The 14,657-nt window shown below is 44.6% G+C and overlaps 1 protein-coding gene across 2 annotated transcripts; it reads left to right on the top strand.

The window, feature by feature from the left end:
• The first annotated feature begins 398 nt into the window (after window positions 1–398).
• mms19 (MMS19 homolog, cytosolic iron-sulfur assembly component) lies at window positions 399–14,546 on the top strand. Of its 2 annotated transcripts, none has more exons than XM_066693929.1 (31): window positions 399–529; window positions 1,818–1,866; window positions 2,100–2,200; window positions 2,431–2,516; window positions 3,290–3,364; window positions 3,614–3,683; window positions 3,991–4,119; window positions 4,417–4,478; window positions 4,652–4,738; window positions 5,017–5,091; window positions 5,514–5,591; window positions 5,977–6,115; window positions 6,457–6,611; window positions 6,955–7,033; window positions 7,393–7,518; window positions 7,807–7,888; window positions 8,104–8,201; window positions 8,484–8,639; window positions 8,728–8,883; window positions 9,482–9,590; window positions 9,939–10,041; window positions 10,446–10,517; window positions 10,839–10,965; window positions 11,143–11,249; window positions 11,347–11,403; window positions 11,524–11,710; window positions 12,225–12,307; window positions 12,571–12,735; window positions 13,080–13,139; window positions 13,284–13,384; window positions 13,499–14,546. In XM_066693929.1, exons 1-31 carry the CDS (start codon window positions 442–444, stop codon window positions 13,524–13,526), a joined length of 3,090 nt encoding a protein of 1,029 aa, XP_066550026.1. In that variant the 5' UTR covers window positions 399–441; the 3' UTR covers window positions 13,527–14,546. The 2 variants fall into 2 exon arrangements, with proteins under 2 accessions (XP_066550026.1, XP_066550025.1); XM_066693928.1 differs by having other exon boundaries at window positions 10,443–10,517.
• Window positions 14,547–14,657: the final 111 nt, after the last annotated feature.

Genomic DNA, 14,657 nt, shown 5'->3' with positions numbered 1-14,657 from the left:
GATATGTGGTTATAACATACATTTGGGCGAGACAGGGGGGTCCACAGGCTCTGCATGTTGTTCTCCCTACGCATCATGCAGATGCAAAACAGGTGGTGATGCAGAAGGGGCGCAGACATACCTGCAGGGAGAACAGGACACTTCCACTGCTGGAGGGGTGCTCATTGTAATATGGCAGATCTGTGCAGAGAGCAGATGCATTCTCGAAATGAACTTGCGTTTGTAAGGCGATGCAATAAAGCAGCTCTTAGTCGGACTTTAATCATTATACTTTCAATCAGATTAATAAAGATCACAAATGACTCAAATGATCAAGTCCTGTAGGGGCAATCGTGCGGGTCATGTGACAGGGGTGTTTTCACCAGGCAATCTTTCTTTTCTCCAGTGAAAGCTTCAGCGTCCCGGGCATGCGCAGTGCAGTTTGAGCCAAGGCTGCGCACGATGGCTGCGAGTGGTGCTGTGTTGATGGGTTTGGTGGAAGAATTTGTGACAGGACAGCAGGATAGCAAGGCTGCTGATACGGCAACAGGTAACCGATGTCCCCGTTCTCGGTCTGGGCTAGTATTGCGCAGGTTTTTACCGCTAGGACGAGTGAACCAGGGCATCTGCTGATTAGCGCGTAGGATGCTTACACGGCGTGTAGGGCAGATCCTTTTTTTTTTATTGGGAACACGCACTGATGGCTGATACAAGTTTAACAAAATAACTGCAAGTCAAATTTAAAAACTCAGGTCTAACATAAATTATCCTTAAATGATTTCTTACCCCCACATGAAAGTCATCGATATTGATGCAGACATTAGGATGCAATGTCAATGATAGTTTTGTGCATGAACATGAACATGCACAGTTCTAGAATTTACCGAGAATGGGAAATCATGTGATATTCCAAACTGCTGTTCGCTGTTTGAGGATAATTTGGGATTCTGTCTCTGGAAAAAGTCTCACCTAAGCTGCCTACTTTACTAGTTATGTAATGATCACCTGTTGCAATCTGGGTGTGGGTTCTTCCAACCATGAATATTATTTATTTTCTATCCAGGGCGACCCACAATTGGTACAGTATATCACATTATTGTATACATACAATTACCCATTTATACAGATCGGTTTCACTGGAGCAGTTTTAGGTAAAGTACCTTGCTCAAGGGTACAACAGCCCCCCACCTGCTATTGCACCCATGACCCTCCACACAGGAGTCCAGAGCAGTAACCACTACTACACATTATTCTTATTTTTAAAACTTGTCAATGGATTTATTTTATTAAGTATTGTACAAAATGGCCTAAAATACTCACTTGGAAATATTACACAAGCACTTAGGTCTTAGTAAGGTGTACTCTGAACTGGTTATGTCAATAATTTGTTCCCAGTCAAGCCTTGACTAACTTGTTATGAAAGGAAGGTCAAGGTAGACTCTTCAGAGATTGCTCGGTCCATATGTATTACAATGGCCACATACCAGAGATAATTTTTTGGTTGTATTTATCATTGTTATTATAATCATAATCGTTATTATTTATTTCATAGCAGACACCCTTACCCAGGGTTTTACACTGAATACCAAACTCTGCATGGTTTTCTTGTAATCATGTACAGCGTTGGCCTGTATCTTCTCTTCAAAAACTAATTTTAAAGAACACTGACACTTGATAGTAAAAAAACATGTGATTTATGTCCAAGAACCCTTATGCCTTTGGATTATTTTAAACCTTAACAATTTCAGAATGAGCTGTGTATAATGCCTGTAAACAATACAAGCTTGTTTTGAATGTACAGCTTTACAAGTTTTATTCTTCCTTTTTTTGTTCTTAAGGGGTGAAGACTGGACTGTTTTCTATATTAGAGTTGGTTGAAGCATTGGGGTAAAGTAATATTTAATTTATTCCTTGACATACATTGGACAGGACATTGTTAATATGAAAATACATGATTTATATATGTATATATGTGTGTGTGTGTGTATGTCAACCATTGCCTTCATTGTCATGTGTAGATGCGTCATGTTTGTAAGGGATACTTATTGATTAAAAAAAAAAAAAAAAAAAACCTGCTAATACTCAGGAGTACAGTATACAAATGTGTGTATATTTTACAGGTTATGCTTAACCAGCTCTGAGCCACGGACTCGCAGTCGTGGGGTCCAGTTACTCTCCCATGTGCTCCAGGAGTGCTTCAGCAGCCTATCAGAGAAGGAGGGTAAGGTGACATCACTGTTGATATTAGGCGGCCTGCTGGTTTGGCAGCAAGCAATATGACCTTTGCGTCCATAGAAAGGTATTCAAAAACAAAGCAAGCCTATTATAGGTGTGGGATTTCTAGAACTGATTTGTATAGTTTCGGAAAATTTACCTAATCTGTTTTCTTAATTGCACATCCCATTGTTGTGATCGCTCTTACATTTCCCATGACCCCCCTGTGTTTTGCAGTTGAAGTCCTGACGGCTTTTTATGAAAACCGACTGAAAGATCATTATGTCATAACGCCAAATGTTCTGCAAGGGATTAAGGCTCTGGTATGTATGTAGTTTTAATGGTATATTTAACCTATACTGGACACTTTCACCAAGTTGTTTTTCAACTTAACTTTGCATGCAGTTCTTGTGTATTTATATATTTTTCTATATAATCCCTGTGTGATATCAATTTAATTAAGTATGCTCGCCAATTAAACAAAACAAAAACAAAAATTGGGGATAACTGTATACAGACTATATCAGAAAAGGTTGAATTAACGTGCTGAAAATGACATTTCCGTCATGAGCTGTATAAAGAAGTGATTGTTCTCCTCACTGTTTGTCTGTTTCCTCCAATGCAAAACAACATAAAAACAGATGAATCAGGTGGCAGATTTACATGTGTACAGGAATGATTATTTTAGTTTCTGTTTATGTACGGCCAAGTGAAGGTTTTGATATATTGTTGCCCATTACAAATTCCAGTTCAGTGTTTAACTGCTGCTGATGTGGCTGTCTGAGAATGGAAATTAATGTCAAATCGGGATCTGGTGTCACTTATGGATGGAGGGATTTGCTACTGGGCTATTGTGTCTTTGCTCAGCCCGATGAGTTCTTTAGTCTCTGAGATTGAGGTGAATCAGCCATCAATGGATTTCTCCCTCCTTAAGTTGGAGAGGTCTTTAAATGTGTCATATCATGAACTCAGACTGGCTTGTGGCTCATTTGACCAAAATGGCGTAATTACTTGGTTCTGCAAATTATAACCCTGGGATGATCTGATGCTGCCAGCCCGTAATTTCCCTGTTCCCCCTGGACTCTTGATATTCCAGACTCAATGTTCCAGGCTGCCCCCTGGCCTTGCTGTCTCCATCCTGAAGTCTCTGTTCCAGGACATCCATGTGCAGGTGATTTCTCCTCTATAGTGGTCTTCAACAAGAGCAACTCTGCCTTTCAGCTTCATGTTGTGTTTCTGTTTATGAAGAGGCACACTATTTATCTTATTCTGTAGGGTTTACTAGCTAATCTTGAGCTTTGTTTTGTGCTTGGATCTGGTCTTAGAGGTTGATCAACGAGGCAAATTTTTCTTGTGTGTGGGAAGATGATGTTTATCTGTCTTTAGACCTGGCTTCATTTGACCTGTATTTCTCCCCCAGTCTCTGATGCAGATGGAGCGCTCCTGTGTCTACAACATTCTCCTGAACTTGATGGAGTTGCGGGAGGAGGGTGAGGAAATTGGGGAGTGGTTTTAGGGGATACAAGAGGGTATGGGCAGTAAAGGTGTTATCGTATTGATATCGATCAGAATGATTTGGAGGTCTGTTCAGCCTTGTTTGATGTTGAAGAAACATCTCATGTCCTTCTTGTGCTTGTCAGGGTCAAATAACATAACCTCTGTCCTTACATATCCAGTTAAATACATAAGTTGTCATTCGAGAGAGCAAAACTAAAGTCTAATTGTGGTTTTATCTCAGAAACAGGGTATTCAATACACCGTCTTTGATGTTTTGATCTTCATTTGTCTTTGGTCCAGAGCTGAAGGGTTTGGGAGCAGACTTTGTCTTTGGTTTTGTCCAAGCCATTGATGGTGAAAAGGATCCTCGCAACCTCTTATTGGCCTTCCAGATTGCCCAGAACATTGTATGGCGGGGTTATGAGCTGGGTAAGACGGGGACAGTGTCACAGCTTAGCTACACCAGGCCGTTCATGAAATTACTTTTTTTTTTCTTAGATCATACCTCATCAACAATATGATGGGTATACAGAAATAAATTAAAATTACGGAGAAGTGCAACAGTTTAAAAAGTATTACAAAAAGTGCACGTGTTGCTTACATTTTTTTGAATTGTTTTAAACTGAATTTCCTGTTTGTGGAAATGGCTGGTTTGTTTTTGTTGATGTAAATCTGTTAACTGCAATTGAAATGTTTGATAACGTGGACTTTTGGGATGTTTTACAGGAAACTTTACAGAGGAGCTATTTGAAGTGACATCCTGCTATTTCCCAATTGACTTCACTCCAGTAAGGGTCTTTTCTCATCAAGTGAAATACTTCTCTACTTCTGTTCATCTGGGGGCTGTCAGGGCAGCAGTCTGACTGAATTGTGCTCCCTCATGTTGGACTGCATTGCCATGTATAAGACCTTTCATCATTAAATGCACTCTTTCTTATCTATTTTTTTTTTTTTTTTCTAGCCATCAAACGACCCCCATGGGATCACCCAGGAGGAGCTGATCTTGGGACTGAGGGCGGTGCTATCAGGCACTCCACGCTTCGCAGAGGTACAGGGCAGTGGGGAAGGGGTGGGATATGTGGCGTTCGTTTATGAAGTTCAAACCTAAGCAAGTGTCACCATACACCTCACAGGGCTATGAGCAAAATATGGATTTTTCCTCAGAAATGCTTTTAATAATCTGCATTAGCTATAACCCGTCAGCAAGACGAAAAATCCCTGACTGAGTGCTGGAAGTACAAATGATTGTATGGTAATATTGCAGAGTCAGGAAAACTGCCATACTGTGTGTGTGTGTGAGTGAGATTGATTACCCTGTGTTGCCAGTTCCTGCTGCCTCTGCTCATTGAGAAGCTGGACTCCGATGTACAGGGCGCCAAGCTGGACTCCCTGCAGACCCTGGTAAGTTGTCTGTCTGTCTGTACATCTGTACGTCTTCTCTTTTCTTGGGGCCCTGGGATGGGATTGGCTTTTGGAACTAAGCAGGGGTGTTAGTAAATACTTTTATATAGTTTATCCCACCTTATTATTAAAAGGTAATGGTGAATGATACAGTTGTATACATTTGTATTATTCGGTATTTCACTGCTATTGTTAGGCTGTGGGGCTTTATTGTGGTTAATAACTAGCTTCAGTGTGTTCTATGATATTTACATAAAAGCTTCTAGTTTTTATTTTAATGAGGTAATTTGGTACTTTTCTCTCTCTCAAACAAAAACTTGCATGTATGCGGGTGTGCGGATCTATGATGACGAATGGAGATCGATTTTTGTGCTTTTCATTTGTTTTGCACGTATCCACCAAGTGTGTGTGCTGTGTTTCAGACGGCCTGCGCCTCCGTCTACGGACACAAGGAGCTGAAGGAGTTCTTGCCGGGTCTTTGGGCATCACTCCGCAGAGAGGTAGGCCTTCTGGCAGCTGACATGAGAGAGGAGGACAAACTGCAAGTTAAACAAGCCAGAGGTCATAGCCTCAGAGCTCAGGAGCAGGTCTTGCTTGTTGTCATTTTGTATCACATTTTTATATCTGTATTGTTGTCTCCTTGTCTTATGAATAAGACCTTGAAACGCACTCGAACCTCACAGTACACAATTCTCTATGTTGTTGTTGTTGTATTGGTCATTGAAGTTGAGGGTCATACTGGTACACTGTAAGTTTTTTGCAGACGCTACTGTCTTGTGGATGCTGGAATGTTCTGGTGTGTTCCAGGGGAGTTCTTGTCTGCAGTCTGCCTGTGTGATGGCCTTAATGACTCGATGGCATCGTGGCTGCCTCTCTCCTGTACAGGTCTTCCAGACGGCCAGTGAGAAGGTGGAGGCAGCCGGCCTCGCTGCCCTGCGCAGCCTCACCGCCTGCCTCTCGCGCTCCATCCTCGATTCGGACTCGGAGGACTCCCTACACAGCTTCCTCAATTTAATCCTCAAAGGTACCCCTCAAAAGCCAGAACTGTCGCTCTGTGGGCTGTGGGTGGTTTATTTTGAGAGGGATTGTGTGCTGTGGTTTCCGCCAGTGTATGTGGGACAGGCTCAAGATTAAACGGATTAATGCAGGTTTGCTGTGGAGTCAGTGTAGCTGTATGTAGTAGATGTGACCGATTTTAAAAGGGAAATTTTGTGTTTCCAAAGACAGCTAATCTCATAGGTTAGAGGACTCCTTTAAACAAATTGAGCAAAGCCCAGTATTAATCCCTTAATTGTAACCACCTGTCTAGGGTCTTTGCTTTCTTATCATTCATTATGCCTTATGTTCTGTGTTTTGTTCCCATAGACTGTCAACACCACCTGTGTGAGCCGGACATGAAGCTGGTTTGGCCAAGTGCCAAACTTCTGCAGGCCGCAGCCAGCGCCTCCTACAGGGCAAGCTACACAATTACAGCCGCTGTCCTGCCCTTACTGCTGGAGCAGTACAACAGCCACACACAGGTAAGGGATTGGCAACACCCATTGAGACCTGCTTGTACCTTCTTAAACCCATTCTCCATGTCCTCATTTTATTCAGATTTCAGGAAATAGGCCTATATGTTTTTCAATGTATGTCTTTATTGTCATTGCTGATTAAAATATAACAGCCATCAGATAAACAATAGTCACTATCTACAAAAGTGTACAGGAACAAGATGTAGTAATAATCATAGCTGAATTTGCATTTTGATCTGATAAAGGCCAAGCCCAGGATGAGGCACTGCAGTTAAAACGTGTCTTGATGCAGTGCCTCTGGGGCAGTGACCGCAGTGTCTCATTTCCGTTCAATTTCCTGTTTTCTCAGAGTGCTCAGCGGCGCACCCTGCTGGAGGTCTTACACGGGTTCATCCAACCAGCCCAGGGCAGCCTCTCAGAGGAGGGGGGTAAGAGGATTATACCACAAAACTGTTAAACATGTGTCTGCTGCTCCCTGGCATTTACGTCTGCCCCACCGTCACTACTTACTTTTTTACCTTGTCTGTTATTATTTTCTTTGCAAATACTCTTACCTAATTAGCAATAAACTTATTACAGTAAATCTACAACATAATGTAGGAAACATTGGACTTAATATAGTAAACATGATACAAAGAGTTCACATAAAAAATAAAACAAACTTTATGGCCATTTGCCATGGGAGAATGAATATAAAGTGAATCACCCTTATTCCCAACACTGGGTAATTCTGTGGAGGTGGAGTCTGTCGGTCATTATTTATCCCTCCCTCTCTCTCTCTCTCCAGATGAGAGCGTTCTGTCTGGGTTCCAGGAGCCGCTCTGTGTCCTACTGTTCTCCGCTCTGACTGAGCCTAGCCCGGCCCTGCAGGCCACCGCCACCCGCACCCTCACCGCTCTGGGCCTGCAGCCAGGTGAGACACTCAGCCCTGCAAGAAAGGTTCACATTGGGTTGACTTCAGACATGTTACATATTTTAACTATTCCATAATGTATTACACAATTCTGATACCCATAGGGAGCAACAAACCTTTCTTCTTGCACTAAAGTACCTAGCAGTAGCCAAGATCAATTAAATTAAGGATCATATTTTTGGATTCCTCTCCAACTTTATGATGTTATGAGTTTTTGAATCAAGAATTCTGCCGCTGGATCTACTGCATTTCACTATGAATGTGAAACACCAAGTCCCTATTTTCTAGGTCTGCTTTCAGAGTCCAATATTGAGCTGGCCGCTGATCACCTAACCAGGTTGATCCTGAGAGAGGAGGAGCCACAGACCTGGTGAGTGTGGCAGAGTGTGGATTACAGATGTTATACTATTGCATCACCCCATCATAGCTCCTTAATACTGGGTCTCCTGAAGGCACAGAGCTTGTTTTTAATCCAGTGACTCCAGTGATCTAGCAGCCATTATTGTTTTTGATCTATTTGAGTATTTTAGGACACCAGTAAAGTGTTTTATGGGAGTAAAAACCAGAGTCTGTCTCTCGCCTCAGCTCGGCTGCCATGGAGTCAGCGGGTTCTCTGGCTAGTCTGCACCCAGCAGCGTTCGCATCCAAGATGGTCCCACAGCTGAAAGAGGAGATTTTCAAAGGTAGGGTGATGGAGACTGTGTGGGACTCTGAGTAGGAGGGAAGTAAAGTACTATAGGTTGGTTCTGGTCTAGAAAAAAAAATTGCATACCATAAAGTTCAGCCAGTAGTGATAGGTTTTTCGACAGAATGGAACAAGATCTGTATATAAAATTATGTAAATGTAATGTAATTGTATGTATAGTACTTTAGCATCTTCATGATTTTGGGTGTTCCCTTTATCCTCATCATGTTTTTGGGAGACACATGAGGATAACTCCCTTGTTCCCCCTCTTTTCCTCCAGAGCCGTCGGAGGGCAGTGAGGGCGCCCCCAGTGTGGAGTTCCGGCAGGTTGTGCGGCAGCGCTGTGTGCAGGCTCTGGCGGCCGTGTCCTCTCAGCCCATCCTGGTCCAGGAGACGGCGCCCACCCTCCTGCAGGTCCTCAGCTGCGCGCACACCGGTAACTGGCACCTCCTGCCACCAGGGGATTGAGCGGGATGTGGAGCTGAGCGCATGACACCTTAATGCGATTCTCTGTCTTCCTCTAGTAAGTGGCTCGTTCTCCCTGGAGGAGGTTGTGTCTGCGTGTCGGAGTCTGCAGCAGATCACCGAGCAGGCCTGGGAGACGGAGGAGACCGGGCGCTTCTTCCACCAGACTGTCATCCCTCGCCTGCTGGGCCTGGCGGTCGAGGCGGCACTGCAGGGTGAGCGATCTGGTCGGGAGATGATCTGCTAGAGATTTGAATATCTGTGTGTGCTATCTTGATCCGAAAATGCAAAATATTGTAAAAAGATATTCCAAAAACGACATCACATGGAGCATCCAGAAAAGCAGAGTTGCTCTCCTGCAGCCACGTGTCCTGGTCCACTGCTGTAAGTGTGAACTTGTAAAACCCTAGAAAAACCCTGTTCCAGAAAACTGAACCTCGCTCTGCAATCCTTTCGACTGCTTGTAATAAAGCCTTACATTGAAATGGCTGTGGTAGCTGACAAGCCCTGCACTAGGTAATATAATTAACTACTTATCACTAACTGTGGGTGGTTGTCTGTCCTCCTTCGCTAAATATAAACAGAGTCCTTAACCTTTGAGTGGAGCCCCTGTTTGTAACTTCTTTACCACTGCTGATACAGGCGACTGCAAGAGCAGACTTGACCTACACAAAAGGATGTGAGGGATGTCAGCTCATTTGATTCGAGAATCCCAGTGAGAATGCACATTGATCGGTATTCTGCAGGCATTCCAATGATGTGGTTCTTTCCATGGAATTCAACGTAGCATTCTATGGTTGTTTCTGTGTTTAGACTCTGTAGGTGGAGACCCATCCGTCCCCAGGAGCCCCCTGACGGAACAGAAGGTTCTGTCTGCGATGGTCCCTGTGGTCAGCACAGCCTGTGGCCGCCTGCTCTCGGAGTGAGTTGCTAGACCCCCATAGTCTAGCTATGGTTCTGGATGCTGTCCTTGCAGTCGAATAGGAGATCCCTGTCGCAGATTGAATAACTACTCATTTTATGATGAAATCCCTTCCAAAGGTGGGAGATCCCCAAAGCATCTTTCCTTTCTGTAGTCTCCTTACAGAATCCATCACCGTAACATGTTAATCAGTTTTTTTTCTGCTTTGAAAGGGACCATGATCAGTATAAGCTAGTTTTATTTCCTCTTCCTTTCCTGTGTCCTGCCATTCTTTGCTGTCCAGTTGAGATTAACAGGTGGTTTTCTGATATGATGGCAGTGTCTTAAGCCTGGTTTTCCTGCCTACAGGCTGACATCCCACACGGCCTCTCTGGCTGTTTCCCTTTTCCTGGAAGGTGATGTGTCCTTCCTGCCTGGGAACAACGTCCCCCAGCATGTCCAGCTGCTCAAGGTGGGTTCATTGGCCTTGGAATCCAGGAGGCTGATCCTTCTGGCCATTTATAGTAGTTTATTTAATCAGGTCTCAGACACCAGCATCCTAGTCACAGCTCCCAAGATGGCTTACTGCTGGCCTCACACAGCAGTGTGACAGAATAAAATGGCATTGAGCTGCCACATGTAACAGCCATTACATGACTCTCAGAGCAGGCATTCATACCGATACTATAGCTCTTGTGAATGTCAGTCTTTCTTTCCTTCTGCCAATCTACTGAAACCAAATATTTGCAGCCTTTAGCAAGTAACAATCAAAGACACATTCTGTTTATACAAAGTGGGTGTGTCCCCTATGAACGCATGGCGTGGCAGTTTGTTTTATGTAAAGTGTGTTTGTGATCGCTGTCTCTCTTGCAGAAGCAGTCAGATGGCTGGCTGCAGTCTCAGTTGGTGTGCCTCCTAATGGCCTGCGTCTGTTCAATGCCAAGGAATGTAAGTTGATCTCCCTTATTAAAAGGATAAACATTCAGTTCTGAAGCGCTGCTATTATCCAGTCCTTAGTGCTGAAAGGCCTGTGGAATTCATTTCAACATGTAACTGTACTACTGTGATTTTATTTTTCTCTCAAAACTCTTGCCATTGATCTGGACAGCTTCAGAAGTGGTTTAATCTTACTCCAAAGGCCAAGCGGCTTATGAAATTGACACATGTACTGAAAGAATGAAGTCTCCATACAGTTGCTGTGGAGTGATCACAGAAAATAAGTTCTAAAGGGGAACCGATTTGTGAATAACTATCCCGTGCTTCTGCCAGGTGTCGATTCCACAGATCGACCGACTCCTGAGTGAACTGGAGGAGCTGAGCTGTATGAGCACCCACTCCTTTTCCTACACATCTGCGGCCAAGTGTTTTGCTGGGCTGGTAAATAAACAGCCTGGAGGTAAGAGGCAGAATTCAGAGCGTGTTCAGAATGAATCTGGTGGCATTCGGCAGCCAAATGCAATACAACAGGTTTGTCTAGGGACCCAACTGAATTGTTTTAATAAATGCATGGATAACACTGAGGTACACAGGGATAAGATCGTCAGAGTCTCACGAAACGGTCTCCTGTTTCTAGGGGAGGAGCTGGACTCACTGGTACAGAGGACAGTCAAGAGGATTGACTCTGAATTGGACTGTGTCTCCTCTCTGTTCCGTGTCCAGAACTTTACTCTGCTGCTTTGGGTAGGACAGCCTTATTTTGAGCTCAACGCACACTCACTCACTCTCTCTCTCTGTGTCTCTGTGCTGTGCTATAAACCACGTGCCTTCCCTTTTCCAGGTAGCCAAAGCTCTTCTGCTCAGATACCACCCTCTGTCCACAGCTCTGACTGACAAGGTAAAGGTTCAGATCATCATTTTTGTTCACCTGAAGTCTAGGTGTGGTGGTAACTAAACAAGCGTAGAGGCTCTTAGAACAGAAATCATCCAGGCTCCATCTCCCCTCTCTCTGTCCCAGCTGCTCTCCCTGCTGGCGGACTCGGAGCTTGGCCCGCTGGCCGCGGATGGCTTCTCCCTCCTGATGAGCGACTCCACTGATGTCCTGAACCGGGCCTGCCACGCCCAGCTGCGCCTCATGTACCGCCAGAGGTTCTTCACCGAGAACGCACCCAAAATCGTGCAGGGCTTCAACTCGGCACCCAAAGGTACTGCATCCAAGGACATTGTAATTTAATACAGCATCTAATGGAACAGGTGGTCATTTTCTTCTATAGTGTTGCTGCCATGAATCTGACAGTGTGGGAATTAGATATTCTTCTAAAACTGGGTCAAAATGAACAAATACGTATAGTGCTGTAAATGGCTGGCATGCAGGAGAGCAGTAAGGTTGTCATAGTCATCACTGAGAGTTCAGATTGGAAGTGCTGATCTGTTTCTCATTCCCGTCAGGAGGGCAGCTGCAGTGTATATTTAGCTGTATTATTAAGGCCTTTCTGAGTCAACTATTCATAATGGGTGGTTCCCCCAACTGTAGCCGTTTGTGTCTTTTGCTGTCACTATGAACATGAAAACAAATGCTGTTTAAGTGATGTGATACTGAGGCCATGGAGTCCGTGTCAGCGTTCTTGAGTTTAAATGATCTATTGTCATACTAATGTGGACAGGTGTTTTTCTGTTTTGGGCTGACTGTCTGTCTGTCATTTTCATTGACTCCCACAGAGATGAAGTCCAGCTACCTGAAGGCCCTGTCCCACATGTTGAACAGCCTGCCCAGACAAGTGCAGCTCAGCGAGCTCCCCGCGGTGAGTACATCTCGGAGGACACCAGGATGAAGGGAGTATTGACCTAGGCTGGGAGCGTCTCGTTGGACGCACCCAACCTGATGCAAATCGTCTGGCTGTTACTTAAAGCACAATCTGAGGGCAAATCATCTTGGATGGCTCCTCTGGCCCTCACTGTCACGAAGCTTTGTGTCCATGTCCTATGCATTGTGAAAATGTAGTCTTGCAACCTGACCACAGATGAGGGCTGAGAGTGAGATGTGACTGTGTGTCTTCTCCCACAGCTCCTGCCTCTCCTACTGGAGGCGTTGTCCTGCCCAGACCAGAGGGTGCAACTGTCCACGCTGTCCTGCCTGCACCCCCTCCTGCTGGAGCCGCCGCCCGCCCTCACCCTGCAGCTGAACGCCCTGCTCTCCCGCCTTCTGGCCCTCACCACAAGCCCCTCCATGGTAACGTCCCGCCTCTACTATCTGAACCACACACACACACACACGAGGCACACCCATACTAGACAAATAGGTGGTTTTAAGTGTGACTTGTTCTCCAGAGGTTCCTGGTGAGAAAATGAAGTCAATAGTGGCAGAATGAGATTGAAAATGCATTACACATGTGATGCTGTCTGCAAATAATAAGAGATGAGCCTGCTGTACTGTAACAGTTATTTAATGTGAATGTGTGACTGTTGTATTTAATAGGTTCTAACCATGGTTTCCAACACTGTCATCCAGGAAGTGATGTATAATGCAGTGTTGGCTGAGGAGTGTCAGTCTAATTCCCGTTTGCTCTCGTGCAGAACGTGCGGATCCACTCCCTGCGCTGCCTGCACGCACTAACCCGATTTGAGGACCACCTGGTATGTCTCCTTTACTTTAAACTGTGTTGATTGGAGCACTAATACTATGCACTGATATTTATATTGACGAATAATAAGTATCATCAACTTTTGTGGGGCGGCTGTGTCTGAGAGTCTGGGCCTGAGCTGCTTTCTGTGCCGCAGGTCCTGCCGTTCCGCTCGCGGGTGCTGAGGGCCCTGGCAGGACCGCTGGACGACAAGAAGAGGCTGGTGAGGAGAGAGGCAGTGATGGCACGGGGCGAGTGGTGAGTCCCGCTGTGTTGAGAGGTTGACCAACAATGCAACGCAAGGATTTGATGGATTTGAGCTTGTGTGGCCTTTACCTCACCATCGGCTGTGTCTGTCGTCCGTGTGGGCAGGTTCCTGCTGGGCAGTCCGGGCAGGTGAACCGACAGACAGACAACCCTGCCAGAGACCGACAGACAATCTGCTGGGAGAGGCCCGGGAAGTGGGCAACACGCTCCACTCAGACCATCGAGAGAGGCTCTACACTTCGAACACCAGGGTCTGCCACCACCACAGCCTTTAACCTTTTAAATTGCGTTGTAAAGCATTTGTTTCTGCCCTATATGTGCATTCAGTGAATTCAGCAAACAAAGCTGGGAAGCCACGATACAAACAACCCACCCAGTCCACTTGAGGGCAGAGACATGAGAAATACTTGACCTAACTAACCCTGAGCGTGCCGACACAGATGCAGTATTAGTGAGCGACTCAGACAGAGCTCCAGTTGCCGTTAGTGGAAACGCTGGTATGTTAATGCTTTGTTTGCCCTCATCAGTCTCCTTTTGGGCTGCTGAGCAAGAGTTAACAATTGAAGGTGTCAAGAATTAAAGTTCAGTGTATTTACAATGGATATTTTGTTTTATTGATGATAAATAACTCAATGCCTTATCTTTAGGACGGGTTTCATGTTGCAGAAAGACTAAGTGTTTATGAAAATTGTATTTGTCACCAGAACCTTATTTGTATATTAAAGGTTAAGGGCAGTGGTCTCCATTCCAGGTCCTGGAGGGCCCGGATCCTTAAGGTTTTATATGCATTTCCAATCAGTGTCTAAACATTTAATCTGGACTAATTCAGTCAGTCGAATTGTGTGATTAAGAACTTGTTTGGAGTTAAAGCCACAAGACCATGTTGCTCTCTTGGCCCAGGGTTGAAGACCACTGACTTAAAATAAATGTATAGGAGAGTCGGTTAAGATGTTTTTTTAATTTTCTAAAATGATCTTTCTTCCTGTCGTCATTGATGCCACACAACCCGTAAGAAGTCTGTGCAGTACTGACCAGAAACCTTTAACTAGGCCACTTAACTGTAGAACCTCAGCCAAGGATGTTAACTATATATATACACATGAATATATCTCTAACTTAACCTTTCAATAAATGTTTTTTTTTTGTAAATTAATGAGAATTGTGTCTGCATTGTCCATGCTGTATTTCATATTGTAATTTCTTCAAGATCAGTAAGCCAAAGGAAGGTTTCTCCTCTTTGTACCCATAATATGGACAGGCAATC

The sequence above is a fragment of the Amia ocellicauda genome, chromosome 20 (assembly GCF_036373705.1).
Source record: "Amia ocellicauda isolate fAmiCal2 chromosome 20, fAmiCal2.hap1, whole genome shotgun sequence".
NCBI lineage: Eukaryota > Metazoa > Chordata > Actinopteri > Amiiformes > Amiidae > Amia > Amia ocellicauda.
Note: the sequence above shows the minus strand (reverse complement) of the source record. Positions and strands in the feature narration are given on the sequence as shown.